General features: G+C 39.5%; 1 protein-coding gene across 2 annotated transcripts; it reads right to left on the bottom strand.

Annotated features, from left to right (window-relative positions):
- Positions 1-13,061: 13,061 nt before the first annotated feature.
- Positions 13,062-14,913, bottom strand: LOC142607809 (tropinone reductase homolog At5g06060-like). Of its 2 annotated transcripts, XM_075779440.1 has the most exons (5): positions 14,822-14,913; positions 14,215-14,422; positions 13,743-13,959; positions 13,552-13,658; positions 13,062-13,409 (listed from the first exon to the last, which is right to left on the bottom strand). In XM_075779440.1, the coding sequence occupies exons 1-5, from the start codon at positions 14,896-14,898 to the stop codon at positions 13,227-13,229; spliced, it is 792 nt and encodes a 263-aa protein (XP_075635555.1). In that variant the 5' UTR covers positions 14,899-14,913; the 3' UTR covers positions 13,062-13,226. The 2 variants fall into 2 exon arrangements, with proteins under 2 accessions (XP_075635555.1, XP_075635554.1); XM_075779439.1 differs by having other exon boundaries at positions 13,204-13,409; positions 13,552-13,959.
- Positions 14,914-15,249: the final 336 nt, after the last annotated feature.

Raw genomic sequence — 15,249 nt, 5'->3', positions numbered from 1 at the left:
AAGCAAAGAACTTTTGTCTAAGTAATAAGATTCTGCATCGACGGATGTACATTACTGACAAAGAACAAAGCAAAGAACTTTTGTCTAAGTAATAAGATTCTGCATAGACGGATGTACATTACTGACGAAGACAAAAGCAAAGAACTTTTGTCTAAGTAATAAGATTCCGCATCGACGGATGTACATTACTGACGAAGACAAAAGAAAAGAAATTTGCATAGACGGAAGTATATTACTGACGAATAAAAAAGCCAAGAATTTTTGTCTGAGTGATGAGATTCCGCATAGACGGATGCACATCACTGACGAAGACCAAAAAAAAAAAAAAAAAAACGCCTAAGTACAGGAGAAGGCTTAAGTGATAACATTCCCATCAAGTGGGCGAACATTACTGACGGATAAAAAAAAAAAAAAAATTTTATATAGCAAAATATGTCCAAGTAGATGTGATATTATAAAAGCCTAAAACCAGAGGCCATTTTTAAAAAAAAAAAAAAAAAAAGGAACCCATAAACACTGGGCTAAAAATACACATGAAAATTTCTAGTTGTCCAGGAAATTGAGCCTGAAAAACATGTCAGGCACCTCAAAAAAAAAATATAATAAAAACTTCTTATGACAGGTTCAGACATCCGGATCGGCATCGTCTTGGGCAGGGCATCGAGGGCGGGGGGCATCGATGACGCGAGCATCGAACGTCCCCGGGAGCTTCGGCGGCGGCGGCTAGGGGCGGCCTCATCGGCGGAGATCTCCTTGTCGACCTCCTCCATATCCGGCGCCTCCAAATCCACCCCGAGAAGGATGCTTGATGCAATACCTCCTCGAGAGCTCAAACCCCTTAAAGTACCGGTGAAGAGCACGAGTTGTACTCTTCGGTCTACGGAAGTCCTCGATGGCCCTAGAGGCGACGACCTTGATTTTTCCTTCGCGGTACCGCGAGGCTGCTCGTCCTTTTCCGAGAACCACCGTTGTTCAACCTTAAGATCGTCGCCCAGCTTTTTGACCTCGTCCTTGTATTGGTGAACATCCTCCATCGCGGTTGTTAGATCCCTCTTCAGCCTCGAGTTCTCCATCTCCAGGACTTTGATCCGAGAAAGCGAAGACTCGACCTTGGCTTCCTGAGCTTGATACTCCGCTGAAAAATGGACGGCTTCCCCCAACACCTAAAAAAAAAAAAAAAAAAGGGGGCATGCAAAAGAATAGATAAGAAAGAGAGGGGCATATATGTAAAGGCGTCATGAGAAACAAACGGTTTACCTGGACGAGTTTATGGATATGACGACCCATCAACTCAGCTGGAGTCAAACCTGAAAGCACCTTCAGGTCCTCAGCATTCACGACCCCATGAGCCCGATCCGTCGCCAACCTATCGTCATCCCAAATAGTGGATGAGCCGGCGGCCTCCTTTCCTTTATCCGATGTGCGAGGCCTCTTGGAAGCAGGTGTCGGGATTTCTTATACCGAAGTGGCCGGAGAAGCCGTCCTCGTCGTCTCGGCACCCGAAACCACGAGTGTGGTCGAGACCGTCGGAGTAACGGAAGCAACCTTGCCTTTCACTCGAACCACCTTCTTCCCGAGGTTCGACAAGGGTTCGTCTTTCTTGGACCTCATTTTCTCATACATACCCTTGTTGAATTTCGTCGTCATCTCTGCAAAAGGGAAAGATTTTGTAAGAGAAAGAGTAAGTTAAACAAGTACAGCCTCAGGGTCGAGACCGACGAACTCAGAAGCTTACTCTTCTTTCCCTCGATATCAAGGCTCCGTAAGACGTAGGGAGACGGATCGGGTCCGAGGTTGTAGAAAGCGAGTGTCCTCGGGTCTACCAAGTCGTCCCAATTTTCAATGGACTGGGAATACGTGATGGCCGCCTCGACGCGCTCCTTGTACCTACTTTTCAACTTCGGTCTTCGTTTAGCTGCACAAGAACGAAGGAAATTAGCAACAATCACCCAAATATATATATATATATATGTAAAAAGAAAAAAAAAAAAAAAGGGGGCGAGGAAGAAGACTGACGCACCTAAGGTCGGGGTTCCCCACCGACGAAGCAACCTGGGGATCTCACCCCAGTCCTGGCTAGAGGGAGTCTCAAAATTGTCCCCAGACACAAACACAAATCTGGACTTCCAGTACCTGAAGGACGAAGGTAAGCCCTTGACGATCCTGGTTCTTCTCTCCCAAGGTACTAGCTCGTAATACCCGTACTCTTTGGACTCTTTTAGACGGTATAAATAAACGAGCTCATTTACCTTAATCATATCCCCGTTAGCGGCCAACCATATTTCCATACAGTTGACCACTATTCTCCACGAATTGGGCATAAGCTGCCCGGGGGCAATCCCCAGATATGCCAGGAGCTCCATCACAAACGGGTGGACGAGAAGCCTAAGTCCACAAGTGAAAGCGGCCTCGTAGAAGCACACTTCACCGGGGAAAAACGAGCAAGCCCTGTCGTCGTCAGTGGGGCGACGAACACGGACCCGCTCTAGGAATTGAAACCTATCCCTAAACCGACTGACGGCGTCGGAATCTAACCCGCACGGCTCCACGAGGGCATGAAAAGCCCTAACCTCTCTAAAAGTCGAGACAGCCGTATCCCCCTCCATAGGATCGTCGCTAGATGACAACCCAGTATCGAGGTCACTAGACCTAACCTCAGACATCAACTGAAGGTTCCTCATTAAACCTTCAAACCAATCGACGGACTCTCGGAGCAATGGGAATAAATCACCCAAAACAACACCTAAACTGCTACCCTCAGAAACAAAACCCCTCAAATTGGGAAAAGCACCTAATGACCCCCTTAAGCGAGCAAAGAGAAAAGAAATTGAAGGACAGGTTTCCCTAACCTCTAAATTACTGACCATGAACTTCCAGTCTAAAAGGAAGAATACTAAAATTCCCACAGAAAGAAGGGAGAAACAAACAGGGAGAACCACAAAAAAAAAAAAACAACAAAAATCAGATACTTGCAAAGAAGGAAAAAAGAAAAAAGAGAGAGGATGAAGAAGCTTACCTCGAAGAAAGCAAGAAGCCCAACAGCCAAGCAAACAACCAAAAAGGAACAAAGAAACGTACGGGGAGGCTTAGAGGAGAAGAACTGGAGTTTGGAAGGAAATGAAAAAGTAAAGTGCAGAGAAAGGAGTTTAAAAACCAAATAGAAGTGAAAACCGAAAATCGGCGGGAAACCCAAGGGTCAGTCCCTTTCCAACCACATCACGCCACGTGGCCACAACCCACGTAACGCCGCCATAACGCATTCAATGCGGCACGAAATCCTAAAAAAAAAAAACTGTTCGGCTTCCACGATCGTCACTGACGACCATAAAGCCCGGGGGCATCTGATGGTACTGACGAATACGGAACTGACGAAGATAAGTATAGATGAAGCTGCCTTCACGGACGAACATGACCAGTATCCGCGTCATCAAAAAGAATTAATGCCATTCAATGCTGCCAAAAAAGCTCCAACCGTTACAAGACCAGCTGGACGAACCGATGGAACGCATTAAAGTCCATAACTCCACCAGAGACGTTATCAGGGAGTCATTAACACTCCAACGGCTACAATCCCCAAGGGTATATAAAACCCTCACAACACCAACACAAGGTACATAGAAACAAGATCACCACCTGAATCATTTTTATTGGTATTTCAATAATTATCTTCTTCGATACTGACTTTATCATCGGAGGTGTTGTGGCAGGCACCACACCGGTGACCACTTGAGTAAATTCCTGCTCCCGCAGGCTCGTCAGAGTACTTCCAGGAGCCATCTGGACGAATCCAAGCAAATCAACGAGATACTGCTTCATCACTATCTAAATTGTTTTCTTGTATTCTTAAATTTATAAATATAATGCATATATGTGTTGGAATATTTACATGTGAGTCACTGGAAGAGCCAGGGAGGGGCTGGGGGGCTAGGGCCCCCCTCACTTTTCAAATTTTCCATTTATAATATTGATAAAATAGGGAAAAAAAATGAAAGTTTATAAAAATTAACTTACCGGCCCCCCCTAGGATTTTGAGATTAGAAAAAATCCAAAAAAAACAAATCAAATCAACTGAAACAACCCAATGAAATACTAAATCTGGCCTATTCTTGGGCATGTACTCTTTCAAATCCAAATCCAAGGACCAAAAATCTTTGACAAATTCCCAAATTAAACTCCATACAAAAAACCCAAATCAACAATATAAGGAAAAAGAACCCCTTCCAAATTAGATTCCTCTAGGACTCATCCAAATACGAAAAAGAAAAAATATTTCTAATTAAAATAAAAAAAAAAAAAAACACGTACGCCTTTTCCATTGTCTCCACGCAACAACAAGTCACTATTTTGCCACCTCAACTCTGGCTGAGTCATGGCTGGACTCACGATGTGCCCAAAGGTATTTCTTTTTGTTGGTTTGTTTTGGCTCTCTTGGGTTTCTATGGTTAGTTTAGGATTTTATGTTTAGTTGTTTATTGAGTACTTTATTCTCAAACTGTTTTGCATGACATTGACACGTGATATTTGTAATATATTGATATATTTTATTATGTTTATTATATGCATAATATTTATGATTGGTTAGCAGCTAGCATCTTTTATGACAAACAATTATTGGTGTTTTCAACACATACATTAAGAGTTCAAATTCTCATCCTCCAACCATCGAATTGACAAAGTATACAGAATCAATTATAAATTATTTTGGTATAATTCCAAAAAACATTAGATAAAACTTTAGAATTAATGTTAATTTATGAAACAATTTTTTTTTTTAGGTATGAAAGTTTTTTATATGCTTAGCTTAGCCTCCCCTAGGAAAACTTTCTGGCTCCACTACTGGTGTGAGTAGTGTGATTAATTAAGTACTAAAGTCTCTCATTAGATACTAATGAGAAGAATGAGTGATTAATATAATATAATTGAAACAAAAACTCACAAGCTCAAGCCTTTTGGGTCAAAAGGTATTCCTATATGTTATATTAATTACAAAGTTGGAGGCTTCCCAATGTGTTCTTTCCCCAACAAATGGTACCAGAGCTTATGGTGGTGTGTAAGAAAAGTAGCAAGGTGTTTAACATCCCTTTCATAGACGGAGCGGGGACAAGGCAAGCCTAAGAAAAGGCTCACACAAACAATCTTGAGATAAGTCCCAATAAAAAGAGTATTGCCAATTGTGTTAGACCTCAATGAGATGTGAGGTTCCCATGGATGGGATGTGTGGGGTTTACACATGGTTCCCATAGATAATGTGCTAAAAAAGGAAAAGCCCATAAGCAAAGGGGAGCAAGGAAGATTCCCATGTTTGCTTACCCATGGTTGAGTAAAGGGTTCTACTATGTGTGTGTGTTGGTAACTTTCATAATTGTGCAAACAATCTTGAGATAAGTCCCAATAAAAAGAGTATTTCCAATTGTGTTAGACCTCAATGAGATGTGAGGTTCCCATGGATGGGATGTGTGGGGTTTACACGTGGTTCCCATAGATAATGTGCTAAAAAAGGAAAAGCCCATAAGCAAAGGGGAGCAAGGAAGATTCCCATGTTCGCTTACCCATGGTTGAGTAAAGGGTTCTACTATGTGTGTGTGTTGGTAACTTTCATAATTGTGCCAAAAAGACTCCTATATTCACGCCATCCATAATTGAGTAAACAGGACATTATTGGTGATGGTAATGCATGACAAACAAAACAATGATGGAATTTAGCTAGCCCAATGTGAGATGATTTCTTGAATTTCACTTCCAAAATTTAGTTGGACATGATGAATTGTTAGGCCAATGCTAATCCTCTAATTGGATTGTAGTTTAAACTTAACATTTAACAAAAGAAACAAGGACGGAATTACATAATCCCTTACCCCCCCTCCCCCAAAAAATATTGAATAGTGATAAGTAACTTATATTTATTATTTATCAAAATTAAAGTTCTAAGAGTTCCACCCCCCCCCCCCCCAAAAAAACTAGTCTTTTAAGGCACAAAAAGAACTTTAAAATAAAGAGTAATATCTTATCAAAAAAATATGATAAGATTATTGTAAGGTCACAATTCGCACCCGAACCCAACAATATGAAGGGTGCAGGCCCAAAAAGCCATATACAATGAAATTTCTAGAGCATAGGCTTCAAGCCTAGGTTCTATGGATGTTGGATAACAAAAATGATGGGCTCGATTCTCAATTTACGTGCGACGAACTGATTATGTAATAGAAACTCTCCTCAAACGTAAGCCGAGGATGGCTTGTATTGCTTTTCCTTGTTTTAAAAATAGATTACAATTGAAGGTGGTGTGTACATTATTTTTTTCCTTTTCTTTTCCTTTTTTATCCCCCTACCTCAAAGGTTGTTCTTTTCCTTTTATATCGTCCTCTCTCTTCCCACCATCTTCCACGTAGGGATTAGATCACCCTAAAAATAGATACTTGTCCCATCCACTGCCCTCTTGAAGTATTCAAACAATAGCTGTATGGCTGATCACCACTGTTCAGATGCCATTTTCTCATTAATGTGGCCAGAGCAGTAAGTGCAGAGCCTTTAATGCGATGGTAACAACTTTCTCTAAAATATTTCTCATTCGTTCTTCCTCTCTGTGCCCTTGTGGAACACATCTTCATCCACCAGGCCTTCTCGAATTTCCTTCTAAACATCATGGCGTATCATATGATCTTAACTTCATTTAGCCGAGGAGATGCCCCTCCTCGGACCATTCCCATTAACCTCTATCGTAATAGTTTGCTTATGGGCTTTTAAATTCAGTATCGTTATTACCACTAAACCCTCCTCGGACAAATTAATACCCTTGGATCAAGCCCAAGGCCCAAGAACATATTCTGACTCTACTGCCTTCACATTAGCCCTTCAAAAATTCATTTTTCTCCCATTCGAGGAGAAAAGTGAAATTTTGATTCAACACCACAGTCCTCGCACGCTTCTCAAACCGTTACACGTGAGAAAGTCATTTCACCCCTTTTGAAACTGCTCCTGATGTCCCAAAATCCATAACACCCCTATTAATTGCTCCAAGTGACGCTCTATCCTCCACGTCCAACGGTGAGATGCATATCCAACGATTCAGGTTTTTCCTTGAAATTTGAGCGGGATAAATCCCATTCAATGCTGCCTCTCATATATCAAAATGCCTAGGAAGTTGCGACTCAACTCATTACTACAGAAATCAATCAAATCCTAAGACTCCCTCCTTTTCTCTCCTCTCAAGAAGCTCGCGAAGATTCGTCTACTCATTTTTCCGTAAGTTTTCACTCTTTTAAATTCCTTTTCTCCTCGACTATAGTCCTCTGCCATTAATTGTACCCCTTCCCTTTCTAAATCTCCATTTTTACTCCAACCAAATGGGTAGATTCAAATGTCTAGTAGATACCGACGCTGGTATAGAGGGTTTCCGAGCCAAATACTGCATCCCTCAGGAAGTGGGCTTGAGATATTGCCCCCCAAAAGCCATAGCTGACGATAGGAAAGAAAGGCAAGTTGTCATTCCCATAATCACATTTTTGGAGGGTGGAATGACATTTCCCATGAAGAACGTAACCAGTGAATACCTGTGTAATCATAGATTATGCCTAGACCAATGTACACCCAACATGTTTAGAATCTTAGGTTGTGTCGACGCTCTCAATGAGCAAATGAGTTTGAGACTCACATGGCACGACGTTGCCTATATGTATGAGTGTCACAAACTTAAAGGTGTAAGGTATTACCTTAAGTCTAGGTCTAGCATTGTTAGGCTCGTATTGTGTCTTCCCAAATCTAACAAAGGCATGAAGGACGACTACTTAATCGCCTCTAGGAAGTGGTACAACAGTCCTCATTGTCCAGTCGAAGAGGGAAAGCCAGGTGTGATTCCATAGGATTTAGGTCCCCTGGTCTGGGGTTTAGTTCTCCTAACTTTATCATTTAGATCTATATTGTATCTTAATTTCCTCTTTATTTGACGTTTATTTTTTGTCTAACCATATTTAGTTCCTCTGACATTTTTTCAAATAAACAGCACATATCGCCCCGTTTAAGCCTATCTAGCATCGTGGGCCTCAATAGAGTTTTAAGATCCGAGGTATTCGTGAGTGAAGACTTGCAGGTGAGGGCAACCCATCTCATAATGGGATACGAGCCACTATCGGCTACTTTCCAAGATATCGGCAACGCGATCATTGCGAGTGACCAGAGACGTAGAAGGATAGACGTCTTGAAATCGGAGTTCCTTGCTCCACACGATTTACCGGATGACCCTTCTGTCATCCTATACGTACGCCTAATAAAATCAGCCCCTCCTTCGGTGTAACTTAAGGCAACAACCATCCTAGAAAAGCCTACATCTCCCCGCCTGTCTCTCGAGGAGGAAATAGATCGGTTCTGACTTGAGGAAGCAGAGAAACCTTCAGAGGGCCACGTTGTCAACATCTCGGACGAAGAAAACGAACCTACCGAGAGCTCTGGTATCAAAGGCTTCATAGTTGCACGTGTAGATAACAGTTTCGAGGAAGAAGAAGAAGAAATGTCTCGACAACCAGGGACAAGTTTGAAGGATCTGCTTTCACAAAGGGGCAAACAAGCCATTGTGAAAGACGCTTCGAGATCCCAACCTCCTGCCAATTTGCCTCCCCCACCTTCTCCTCCAGGCCCTCTCATTACCATACCCAACCTCAAGAAGAAGAAAAGAATGGGTGAGATTGAGGAAGAAGAGTTGGCCCAACAGAAAAAACAAAAACAACAAAAAGTGTCAAAGGGCTAGACACTAGCTTCCTTCGTGGAGAGTAAGGGGAGTCATGATTTGGTCGAGGTGCACCGCACTCAGTCCCAGTGGTCACCTCCTTTGGAATTGGATGGGGCACCTATTTCCCGCCATGCCTCCATAAAGGAGTTCCAAAAAGGGCACGCCTATTACCTGGCCGAGGCCTTGGAATAGCCCAAGGCCCTAGAACAGCCCATTTTGCCCAAGGATATGGATGCCCTGAAAGGGATGAGGCAACCAGATCTCTTCCTGTCCCTAAAAAGGGACTTGGCTTTGGTACGTATTGTTTAATTCCCTTACCTTTGCAACTTACTTTCTGTTAACCCTCTTTAAACATATACACATGTTTAAGTTATTCTTCATAATGCACTTGTTTACTACCCTTGTGCAGGCTATCCAAGAGGTCTTTGTAGCGAAGAAATGGGTGGAGGACGCTCAGAACGATGCTAAGGTTGAGGCCAACATTCGAATTGAGATTGAAAAAGCTCTTGGCCTAGCCAAGTAGGAGAAGAAGAAGCTTGCTGACAAGCTAGTGGAAGAGGTGAAATTAAGGAGGAGCGCTGAGGCTGGACTTAATATAGCCTAAGCCTAGGCGGAGGAGCAACGCAAGCAGCTTCACAACAAAGAAGAGGAGCTAGCCGCTGCCCAGCAAGACATTTTGCGCTTGAAGGGCGAGTTAGCATAAGCCAAGGAAGCAGCTCGCAGCATTAAAGAGACCGTGGATGTCGCATCACTTGCCTCATTCAACAAGGGGTTGAGGAAACGGAAATCCAACTGGTTGAAGGGCTAGCTGAAGTATGTAGGGATACTGCCAACAAGTATGGGCAGAGGCCCTTAATGTGGCAAGGGTCCCTACTACCTCAAAGTTAAGGAAGGCTGAAAATGTGTGGTTCCCCCCAGACATACATGTGATTGAAGCCCTTCCACCTCCTTCAACTGTTCCTGAGACAGTGCCCCTTATACAGTCATCCCCAGTTCAAGAACTTCTCCCACCTCTTAAAGCATCTGCTGGCTCTGATCAAGCGGCGAAGCAAGGTGAGAAGACTAAGAAGTGTTTGAGCCAGAAAGTTGATCAGGGTGACCCTCCACTAAGGGAGAAGGACAAAGGAAAACAAATTCAGACCCCGTCCCAGAACAAACCTTCAAGTGCTACCCTCATCATTAAAGAATTGACTCCCAAATCCAAAGAGACTGGGCCCAAGAAAAGGGAAGGAGGACAAAACAAAGGAGGCTGAAGCAAAGTCCACAAAAGACCCTCCATTGAAAATCAAGACATAAGCAGCCTAGGATTCTTTCTCAAAATAGCTTTTTCTTATTATAATTTTACTGCCATCATTTTGTCCTGTGTTTTTGTTTCCAATGTAATCACGTTCAATGATAATGACAAATTCAAGATTTTGATCTTTAATTCCCTACAGATTTCACTTACTAAAATGTTTAGCTTTTTATCTTAATACAAGTTATATACATAGCATGAATGACTTAATATTCAAATGAACAGGGTAGATCTCTATAATGTCTTAATTAATATCAGTAATCTAACATGGAAATAATTTCATTTCATTGACACAAAGATTAAAAAATTTAAGTAGACACATGGCACAAACTTGAGTGGATAATTATGGTGTGGTCCTATATAAATTTAGACATATAACATAAAATTAGATTTTAATTTTAAATTCTAATTGAACTTTCTCTATACTTTATCTCTCTCTCTCTCTCTCTCTCTCTCTCTCTCTCTCTCTCTCTCTCTCTCTCTCTCTCTCTCTCTCTATATATATATATATATATATATATAGATGAAATGGTAAAAAATTATAATTGAAAACATAATATTAATTGTCTCAGGTCATTGAATGATGTAGCTAACCTTGACATCAGGAAAAAATAAATAAATAGAAAAGGATCAAGTTTCTCTCCCAAGACATAACCTCTATAGGTTCGGTTTCTTGTCCTAGAAGTCTAGGACTCATAGCACCCCATCCACCACTAGGCCTTTTGATTTGTACCCATTGTTCCAAATATAGGGCCCATATCAACAATTTGAAAGCAACGGGCGTTTTCAAGAGGCCGCCTTAGAAGCCCAACCCATATGCAGCACAACACAGTGGAGACGCCTCGTGCAAACTTAAGGGTACGTTATTTTCGAGCTTCTTAGTAATAGATTTTGTTTGATTTTGAATTTTTTTTGTTAGGTTCTTGAATTTCAATTATGGGTTGTTTAGTTTTTGGAGTAAGCACAAACAGAATTTTCTAATTTTTATGTAGTGCTGCACAAATTTTGCCCCAATTCTCCATGTGGCTGATTATGATAAGCAGAGAAAAAATAGTGAATCTATGTGAGAGTGACATGCAATCAGTCACAATATGCCACGTAAAAGAGTCGTGGTAAAAGTTGTGAGTTTGTTTGTTGTACTAAACGAACTCTGTTTAAAAACAAAAACAAACCTTTAGGGTCAAAATGAAACTTTTTGAATCATTAAGGGTCAAAATGAAAACAATCCCAAACTTTAAGAACGAAAAATTCACTTCAACTAAATAAATAATTAGCTTTATACATGTTGTATTTCAAAATTTTTTTAAAATTCCATTGTATAATAATTTTTCTATTCCGAACAAGTTTATCCGTGATGTGAATGAAGTTAATTTTGAAAGTTTCTACAGTTAAAAACATGGATACAACGTCTATTAAGAAAAAAGAAAAAAAAATGGATACAATGTAAAGTTTGAAGTTTGGTATATTTAAGATTAATTTTAATTTGACTATGTAAATTAAAAATTTGTCAAAATACTTTTTTTCTTTCTTTCTTAATTTGTGTTTTTGAGAAATGGATAAAGATGTACACCAAAGAGTCATTTATGCCAATCATATATACAAACGTGGCGTTTGGGTTTTGCGTTTTAGGTGTTTGCATTTTTTTTTCCTAGACAGCACCTATGGCACTATTTGTTGTCTGTGAACAGTGATTTTAGGCTTGTGAACAGTGCCAAGTGCGTAAACAGTAATTTTTTTATTGTTTTCAATTTTCAGCAAAATAAGCGATATGCAAATGGACCCACAATAACAAATAACAAAAAACACATGGGTATAGTTAACTTACAAAGTGAAAGTGCTTCTTGTAAGAAATTCTCTCCATTTGAAATGGACCAATTTGATGGTTTAAATTAAATATTATAAATTTAAAATTTTATCTAATAATATGTTACCTAAATTTTAGAATAACATGTCATGTACACAGTTTGAGGCTGATATAAATATATATGTTTTATTTTATTTTATTCTATTTATAGCTTATCATAACAAGCCTAGAAAAATAAACTTCACTTATTCGGGTCCAAAAACTGCCAAAGGCCTAATCACATAGGTTAGAAGAAATGAGTTTTGGCACCCAAAAGTAAAGCTTGAAATTAGAATTACACGAATACTCAAGGCCAAGTTGAGGCCGTCTGCTAAGTGAAAAATGGGCCAGAGAAATACGAATTCCCAAGATTGGATTTGTTCTTCAAATACCCATCCCAAAGCTAATAGTAATCTTTAGCTTTTAGTGTAAAAAGAAAAAACCAATGGTTTTTCATGTTACTTTCCCTTTATTGCTTAACCATGATTATCGTTCACTAATGCCAACCATAGTTTTATTAGAGAACAAAATGGTAACCAACTTGAAGCTGACAAGGAAGAAGTTTAAGATTAAGGGCCGTTTGGGAACCGCTTATGTTGCTGATACTGAAAACTGAAAACCACTTATTTTGATGAAAGTATGTAGAAAAAAGCTAAAAGCTGACTTTTGAAGTAATGTGACCCACATAATAGTGAAATAAGACCCACTTTAGGAGCAAAAATAAGCTGAAAAGAAAAACAAGCAAAGTTTTTCTCAAATCCCAAATGCAACCTAAGATCCCTCTTATAAATCCAAATCGAACGGTCCAACCAATAGCAGAGTGCTACGTGTTATGATAAAAAAAATAACCACCCTTCAATATAAACTAAAACATGAAATAAATCAATTTTGTTAGAATTATGGTTAAGTGATTAAACTTACAATTTCTTAACAGTTTAAACTTTTGGGACAATTGGTAATTTAACATAGTATCAGAGCAGGAGATCCTAAGTTCGATCCCTGTCTTCACTCTATCTTTCATTGAAAATGTTAAATTCCCACTTGTTGAGCTCCCACTTACTAAGGAAAAGTTTAGGCCCACAAGTGAGAGGGTAGTGTTAAAATTATAGTTAAGTGATTAAACTCACTATTTTCTAACAGTTTAACCTTTTGCGACAATTGGTAATTTAACAAATTTCACTTGCCAAAACACTCATATCTATGCATGCAATAGTATAATAGTTTATTGGTGATTACATGCATACATCATAATGTAACAAAACTAATTAGGAACACGCAAAAGAGATCAAACTGAAATTGCCTTATTATGCAATACTACAAAGTACGGAAACTGGCATTTGTTTGCGCTAATTCTGAACCATATATGCTTATGGGAACGTGAAGCCATTCACTGTCATACCTCCATCAACGCATATACTCTGCCCGGTCATGTACGAGGCCGCTGGTAGGCATAGGAATGCTACCAAGGAAGACACCTCTTTGGGCTCTCCAACGCGTCCCATAGGAGTTCGAGAGACAACAGCATTGAAAAAGTTTTCATCATCCAAATACTACAATAAAAAAGGAAAATAATAATTATGACATAATTTAATAAGCTAGTAATTAATTTCGATATGTTAATAGGTTAAAATTCCACTGTATCTTTAAAAAAAAAATTGTTAAAGCACACGGGTGTGATGAAAAGGTCATTACAGGTTGGACTAACGGGGTCTTGATGTACCAAGGTGCAACACAATTGGTCCTTATATTATCTTTTGCCCACTCGCATGCCAAATATTTTGTCAGCTGATTCATTGCCCCTGCATACTTATAAAGACCTTCAATATTGTAGCTCAAAGTAGTAATAATACAATCCAAAAAATGATGAGACAAGCCCGGGTTACCTTTACTTGCTCCATATATGGAGCCCCCACTGACTGATACAACCCCACAAACTGAAGACACAAAGACAATGCTTCCTGCTGACGAAGCCTTCAATAGAGGATGGGCAAGTTGGCTCAAGTGATAAGCTGATTCAAAATTTGTGGCCATGATAAATGAGAAATCTTGGGCCGTATACTCCAAGGTCGGTTTTGGTTTGTTTGTCCCAACATTGTTAATCTACATCCATGCATTTATTGAACAAAAGCGCCAATTAGGAAATATATAAAAAAAATGCTAGTAAAAGCTAGTGTTATTAATAAATTGGCATAATAAATAAATTTCTGGATGATTTTTTTTTTAAAAGCTTATTTACATCACTATTTGAAAATTGTTATGCAAATACATACATAAAAATATGGGCTAAAATACAACCTTAATCATAATGGAGGGATTAACCAAAAAAAAAAAAAGCATAACCAAGGGTTGACTTACAAGGATGTTAAGTTTCCCATTAAAGCGATTAGAGGCAGAGCTAATTAGATTCTCTCTTTCAGCTCTAGAGGATACATCGCACACTGAACCGGTGACTTGGAGACCCTTCTTACTCCATTCACCTAAACACTCATTAAGGTCGACCTCGTTTCGAGAGCATGTATGCACAGTTGCTCCAAGATATGCCAGTTCCTCCACAATAGCATGCCTAATCACAAAATAATAGAAGGGGATCAGTTTTTTTAGCGAACCAGCGCGTTGAGAACATTGCTTCAGCTTCTTTTGAATGAATATACTATTATGAGGTGAATCACTTAGTGTATTGTACTGATGATACGTACATATCATATTATGATGCATAAAGGAGAGCTACTAGCAGCCTGCTAGTATTGTATTGATGATACGTACATATCATATTATGATGCATAAAGGAGAGTTACTTTTTGTTGCTAATATTTTCAATCATAATACTTTCCTGCTAGTAGCAGGAAAGTATTTTGATTGAAAATATTAGCAACAAAAAGTAGTAAGAATAAGTTATTGATGAAGCTTTCTAGTTAAAAACAATAGCAACAAAGGGAACACAAAAGGGAAAGAAAGTAGGGACCCTATTCCTTTGCTTCCACCGGTAACAAGAGCGGTCATGCCCTGAAGAGACCATCTACTGTTATCGGGCTGAGCCATTCTGTGAGATTTGTAAACCTAGAGAGGAAAGCTTGAAAGCTAGAGAGAAAGATTCAGAAACTTCTAGATTGTATTGAATTGATTAAGACTCTACAAGTTCCTATATCTATATATCAGTAACAGAAAAGAGAAAAACTAACTACCAAAATATCAGGTTAATGAAAGGATATGAAATTAAATTAAATTTAGGTAAGGCGAAGCATTATGTTCAACTAAACTCTGTTTATTGTCATTACATTATTGCCAGCTCTTAACAAATGAGATCTTTTGCGTGTATTTGTAAGCATGTTTGATTACGTAGGAAAGTTTGATTTAATAGGAAATACTAAGAAAAAATAAATACTGACGAAA

This window comes from Castanea sativa, chromosome 8, assembly GCF_040712315.1.
Source record: "Castanea sativa cultivar Marrone di Chiusa Pesio chromosome 8, ASM4071231v1".
Lineage (NCBI taxonomy): Eukaryota > Viridiplantae > Streptophyta > Magnoliopsida > Fagales > Fagaceae > Castanea > Castanea sativa.
This window is presented reverse-complemented; position numbering and strand designations above follow the sequence as displayed.

Excerpts from the sequence above, each read along its gene's own strand:
- LOC142607809 (XM_075779439.1), bottom strand. The coding sequence starts at position 14,898 with ATGGCTCAGCCCGATAACAGTAGATGGTCTCTTCAGGGCATGACCGCT. Across the intron at positions 14,423-14,821 it reads GGTGGAAGCAAAGGAATAGG|GCATGCTATTGTGGAGGAAC; the intron begins GTCCCTACTTTC and ends TTTTGTGATTAG. Across the intron at positions 13,960-14,214 it reads ATGGGAAACTTAACATCCTT|ATTAACAATGTTGGGACAAA; the intron begins GTAAGTCAACCC and ends GCATGGATGTAG.